At 34.6% G+C, this 6,793-nt stretch overlaps 1 protein-coding gene across 1 annotated transcript in view; it reads right to left on the minus strand.

Moving 5' to 3' along the window:
* Positions 1 to 5,833, minus strand: part of SENP6 (SUMO1/sentrin specific peptidase 6) — a 44,598-nt gene extending 38,765 nt beyond the window's left edge. Inside the window, exons 1-3 of the mRNA XM_010015371.1 lie at positions 5,778 to 5,833; positions 873 to 936; positions 90 to 232 (exon numbers count right to left, since the gene is read on the minus strand). Of these exons, the coding sequence (XP_010013673.1) occupies positions 90 to 232; positions 873 to 936; positions 5,778 to 5,833 (263 nt within the window). The remainder of the gene's footprint in view (positions 1 to 89; positions 233 to 872; positions 937 to 5,777) is intronic.
* Between the last annotated feature and the right edge of the window lie 960 nt (positions 5,834 to 6,793).

Here is a 6,793-nt window from a genome sequence, read left to right on the forward strand (position 1 = left end):
AATGCAAATATACTACACATTCTGTTCATTTAGCATCTATTTGTATCAATGATGAAATAAGTAAGCAAACATAAAACTAAAAGCAGTACCTCAGTTTCTTGCTATTTCCCATCATGTTGAGGCCAATTGAGTTCCCTTTAAAAAGTCTCAAGCCTCCAGCTTTGCCTCGCCTTGCATACGTTTTTAAGGAATCGCCACTGGTGCCGACAGCTCCAGGCCGACAACGAAGTGACTGTAACAAAAGAATTCACGGGTATTAAAATACTTGTATAAAAGGAAAAGATTTCTTACAAAATATGTACATATTACTTTGGCTTCATTTTCAGACTGCTTTTGTACCAAATTTAATGTAAAATATACTCTGTCTACACCCTTACTCACTAGGATCCCTTACTAAACAAAATGTGACTATTTTCAAAGTATTAGGAAGCATCTTAGAGTTGTAAGCTATTTCAGCATACATTAAAATAAAACACAAAAAGCATGAGTTTTGCCTATGTATCTTCTCCTTCTATACAGATATACACATACACACATGAATATAAGCATACAAAATTAGGAATCCCACAGTAAACAATCATGGGACATAATGACTAAAATTTGTGATTAAAAAATACAATCCCATTATGATAACTATCTAAACTTAGAATTATTTATTCATGCTCCCATTTTCAGAATACTATTCAGAGATCTATAGGAGTAAAAGGAACAAAAACATTAAGGGTAGGCAGACAAACAGCTTGAGCATATGTTGTTAAATCAACACATAAACTTTCATTTTGCAATATCGCACAGATGACTATGCAACATTGTTTAATAACCTAGAATGCTTTAAAGATACATTTTCACCATGAGATAAACAAAGTACTTGCCTTTCTTTCTTCATTGGTACTGAAAGGTCCATCACTGTCATCTATGCTGAGCAGATTTGCCTCGCTAGATAGGTGTGGGAGAGAAAAGTAAATACCTTGTAATACAACGAAACACCAGCAAAATATTTTAAACACAAAGGGCTTTATTTTTTTCCTTCCCTCTTTAAATTTAAATGCATCACATACATATTATATATACGCCTAGAACAACAGGAACATATAAGCGGGCAAGATAGTGACCCACACATACTATGCAAACCTGAACTTAAGTGTACATCAAATTATTTCACAAAAAGCAAAACTGAAAGGATGTTATTAGTTCAGAACAGAGAAGACTGTTGAACCTTCAGTACTGTTACGGCAATGTTACTGACATCATGTATACCCTTATGTATAAATCGAGTCAAGTATTAAACTATAAAACACAGTCTAAGTTTGTTCATGCATATCAATATTCAAGTATGTGGTTTAAAACTGCAAATTTTTTTTTTTTGGGAGAAGAGTTTTAGGAGAAGAACTTACGTATAACTAAATTTTATCCCACAGCAATTACTGCAAAAATATGTCTTCCTAAAAATAGCATATTCAGTCTGGCTCAACAGCTCATTAAATTGTGTATCTTTAGTACTTCTGTGTCTGTAATCTTCAACTATCACAATGGGGAGGAAGCTACAAAAAAAGAAACCCACCCCATGATAACTGTGAAAACATACTCTTTTCAGTAATAGGCAATTATCCTCCAGTATCTAAATTAAACCCCCAAGAATGCATTTTATACTGATAGCAGCTACATTAGGCTAACACGTTCTTGCTTCCAGAAGCAACCTGCAGATAATTCCTTCTCATCAGTCCTGATAAGGTTAGTCCTCTCTAGGCTGCAACAAAATAATACAACTTTTAGCCAACTTGTAATTGCATAGGTTTGGGGGGTTTAATTCATCTCATTCAGACAGAAATTACTTATACAAGCAGTTATGCCAGGAGTTTCAAGGGAACAGCTACACAAGAGAAAAAATGATGGAGGTGATGGTGGAAATGTTTCTTAGCTGCACGTGTGACAGGTTGGTTGCAATAACATAGTGACTTTAGCTCTTAATATATAAAGTAACCATTCAGCACACACGTACCCCCCAATTTCCTAAAAACATCTTCCACACACCAGATTTCCCTGATGCAATACAGATATCTCTAAGTCAAATTAAAAAAAAAAAAAAAAAAAGAGGAAGAAAAATGTTCTTGGCTCACAGGGTAAGAATCGCAGACCCTGAAAATTCAGGAGATAAGACTGTGCATACAGTTGGCCTTGATATTGGAAGAATGATGTAAATGTCAAGGCTCAGCCAGTGGCACTGTCATATTTTCCTTGCGTTTACAGAGATATGTAATGATAAAACTATGTAGTGGATCATCACTAACTTCCAATATAAAGCATCACAAAGACAAAATAGTTGTACTTCAATACAAACTATGCATGGATATTAAAATTCTAAAATACTCTTAATATTTTTTTAAACTCTCTTTCAGGATAGATTATTCTTTCCAGGGAGGCTCACTGATTTTTCTTAACCATTCATCTGAAGACACTGAGTTTTAACAATTTCAGAAATCTTGCAGATCCTACAGAAAAAACAAAACGCTGCCGCACAGACCTGAACAGCAACCTTATGGCACCTGCAGCTCTGGCATTTACTTACTGTGTTTATCTAGCCAGACCATTTAATCTCTAGGTAGGTTTTACTTCTTCAGCTCCAGCTTATGTAACAATCATGATGATTTTCAGAATGTCCTTGTACAGTGGCTATAGTTTTAGGGCTTCAAGATGCCACAATACTGCAGCCATTTTAACAAAGGTGTTCAGGTGGGTGAAAGAGAAGAGAAAATAACAGACTGCAAGTGAATGGAACACTGAAAGAAATCCTTTAATCAAACTGAACCAGAATAACACTTATGATGTGATTAAGATGACATGGCTAGAAAAATATCCGGGAATTGGATGTTCTTAAAGAACCAGTATTTTTAGATTTTAAGGAATGCAAAGTATACGCACCAGTATCAGAAAGGCTGTTTTTTCAGAGAGCTGAATACATAGCAACTGAGTAATGTCTATTTGCTCATGTATCACATGTCTACAGTTGCCTGCTTAAAAGATGCAATTTACACAGACAGGGAAAAACCCCACTATCCCACACTCCCACATAACCAGACAGTAACATTTTAACACTACAGAACTGAAATCTCAGTGGTCTTGCTGAGAGAAGGCTATGCCTCCATACTTTGTCACTTTCAACCATTTCAATAATTTCTAACTTTTAAATACTTTAATTAAAATTTTATAACAAAGTTGAAGCTTTTACTAAAATTAGGGGGAGGGGGAAGAAAAAAAAAAAAAAAAAAAGAGTAAAAATTTTAGGTAAATAGAGTTCTTTCCGAAGGGGAGTTCATAATTGTGCATTCAAATTTAGGTGTTGAACAAGAAAAAAAATAATCCTGATTAGTAGCTCTAATCACTTACCATTTATTTAATGTTTTAAAACATTAAAAACTGTGCAATAGCCAGATACCTCAATTTAATAGACCATGAGTTTAATACTATCTACAGGCAACCCAGATTTTAAACCTCTCTCATTCACTGATTCAGTCACGTTTTGAACGTAATTAGAATTTCTCTGAAAACTCCTACATACAAAAACAAGAGGCTGATGTTTTTCTCCTCAAAGCGCACTGTGTACATTCTTGATTTTAAATTACATGGTGGTAGGCAGTGCATTAAAAAAAGCGCTGGTATCAGAGACACAAGAGAAGTAGTGGTATTATTCAAGCCATGTACAGTGCCATGCCATTAAAAATAACCTTAACTAGAACTGCTAAAAACCAAGAATTGAGGCTCTGAACAAAAAGGTCTGATCAATTTAAAAGCTGTAGTGCCTTACTAACAGGGTCAAAAAGAAGCATAAAACATCTACAGAAGCATAGGGGTTTTTTGAAAGTGGAATAAAAAGGAAGAAATTATTAGAAAAAAGCTAAACAAATTAAAAAAAATAAAATCACTGCTTTTAGAGTCAGGAACACAAGGGAACAAGCAGCTTATCCCCCTAATTAAAAGGTAATAAGAAAAAAAAACACTTTTGTAAGAAAAAGTTAAGAAAGGACACCATAACCCAAATATTTATTTATTGCCCATTTATTTGTACTCAATTTTTGATAAGGCTATTAATGAACAAATCTCAGCGGAAGGCCTAAGCCTGGATTCCTAAAAAAATGGTACAATAACCAGAACACTGGGCCCATCAGTTTACAAAACCACTGTGGGGCACATTGAGATGTATTTCAAAAACATTTACCCAGATTTTAAAAAGGAATCAAGTACAAATTAATATATTATTTTGGCCATGTTTGCATAAGTCTTCCATCCTTTCATGTCTTCTGCTACATAAGATACACATCATTTCCATCATTTATTCTGTGATGGTTTACAAAAGTTTCAGTGTGTTCCACTGATCAACTGGGTTTTTTACTATTGCTCTACATAAAGGTTCCTCTCCTGTGGGATCACTGAGTACAAAGCAAGAAAAGTCTCAAGTCACTTGCTATCATGTTGATTGCTCTCTTGAGTAGATCAAATTTTGTAAATCATAAAAAATGTTACTTTTACTCTTTCAAGTGGACTAAGGATTATCTGCAGGCATTTACTTTGGGATAAGATACTTGTCCACTACCATTTTAAATTTCTGTAACTTTAGTTCCATGCCAATTATCAACTCCAGCAGCATTTTAAAATGCATATATTGTGTTGGATGATCCTTAATTTTTCCAAATCACCTCCAGTTTACAAATGTTCTTTATTCTTTTTGTGTTCATTACTGAAAACCTTACCATTACAACACAGGTCAGGTGATTCCCCAAATAAGTTCCATGACACACTGCTTTTAAAATAATCTACCTATTCTGAAAATTGCTCTGGCAGAAGGTCATTGGCCACATATTCTATGTTCATCTCATTGAGGAAAGATAATCCCAGCAGACATCCAGTATTGACCAGCAACATCAGCAAAGGGCTCATGGAGTAATACAAGAATACAGGCAACCCTTTAAGGGCTGGAATGTTACTGTTATTCTTGGGCCAGCTCAAAACAAACTTATTGCGTGTCTGCCATTAAGAGGGCAAAAAGCTGTGATAAGGTCAGACACTAAAATGCTAGTGCCTCAACAACAAGGATAAGATGCATCCAGATGCTTCTTCAGATTTACAGCTTTCTCCACACAAAAGTGCAGTTAGTTACAAGCAGTGCAGTGCACCATAGTGAATGACTTTTTTTTTTAAACTGCCAGAATATATACTTATTATAGTATACTCAAAACACTGGGGGGATGCAAAGCTTTATGCTGGAACAACTCTGTGAACTAAAGCTGCTAATCTTTGAGATGTTCTGCTAAGGGTAAAGAGAATTTAGAAAGAAAAGGACAATTTTACTCCAAGCTCATGATGCCACTGGGGTGTGTGTGTGTGTGTGGTAGAAAAGGTGTTGTTTGAAACAAATACATTAGTATTGAGAAAACATATTAGTAACAATAAAATATCACAAGGACAAAGTATGTATTCAAACTACACATACAGGGTTCAAGTTTTAGTCAGAATCCAAACATATTTAGTAAAGAAATAAACGGTCAGGGAACAAAAACAGCCTTAACTACTCAGTGAGATAAGCACAATTGAGAAAAACCTAGTCTTTTAAGCTGAGTTTAACTTGATGTAGGCCTACAGCTACAGAAGTACCTTGATCATAACTGTGAGGTACTGAGCAGCAGCACCACTAAAGGAAAAGCTGAATCTGATTAGACACCCTACCTTTTAATTTCCTTACTTTGCATGTTGACATATTTCTTGCCTATGTTCCTCAGACTTACACAGTAGCTTCAAAGACAATTGCAACACTTTTGAAATGTACTGTTGTAAGCCACATGTCGACAATTAAATTCACATTAAAATGCAATTTTAAATAATATTTAAAATAATTTAAAATAATCACTTCTTTGAAACCATTTTTATCACTGAAATTTTAAGATATTATAGATTGGTTTTTATTAATAAATTACAAAAATTGTTTATAAATAGACACTTATACTTTCAACAGCCTAGATAAAAGCATCCTTACTCTTTCTCTGCATCTCCTTCACTTTCTTCTGCATGATCAAAGCTCCAGTTATTTTTAAAACCTCCATCTCTCTTGGATTGTGATCTATCCAAAGCTGAAATGAGAACAAGTGAAGATAAGTCTAGATTTCAAGCTGAGTTATTAATCAACACAAACTAGAGGAGTAAACCAGACACATGTATTTTCCCCAAGCATTTATTTTGTTGATGCCAGTGTTCAACCGCCATTTAACAAAGTAAATTCATCAATGCAGTGGTGACTTATTTTCCTAAATAAATACAAGTATCTGTCAACATCCTGATTATTAATGCAACAAGTTAGCAAGCTATTAAAAATTATGATGCAAAGTAGTTTTACAAGAATTTCAACTGCTCTGCTGAAACCTGCAAGTTTAAGGGTTCCTTCTCTGATATGAACTATATGCCACAGACAGAAAGGGTCCTAAATTTTATTATTTGTCTAATACCCAAACAGATGTTTAATTTTTCCATATAAAAGCAACAGTTCTGAGCTGCGCCAAGTATAATTTCAACGTAATATGCTTTTTTGATTCAACATCTGACACTAACTGAAATTTCAGTGTTGGAATCAATTAAGTAAAAACCACAGTCACACTACATCAGATTTCAGATTTATCTACTGCAATATCCAACAGTATGGAGATTTTCATAAAATATGTCAGCATAGGGGTATTCTTAAGTGAAGGAGGTCCAGAGCATGCAGACAGCACCCATTAAAGCAAGGCACTGTTCACTCCAGGCCCTAATT

This window comes from Nestor notabilis, unplaced genomic scaffold (genome assembly GCF_000696875.1).
Source record: "Nestor notabilis isolate BGI_N333 unplaced genomic scaffold, ASM69687v1 scaffold525, whole genome shotgun sequence".
Taxonomy (NCBI): domain Eukaryota; kingdom Metazoa; phylum Chordata; class Aves; order Psittaciformes; family Psittacidae; genus Nestor; species Nestor notabilis.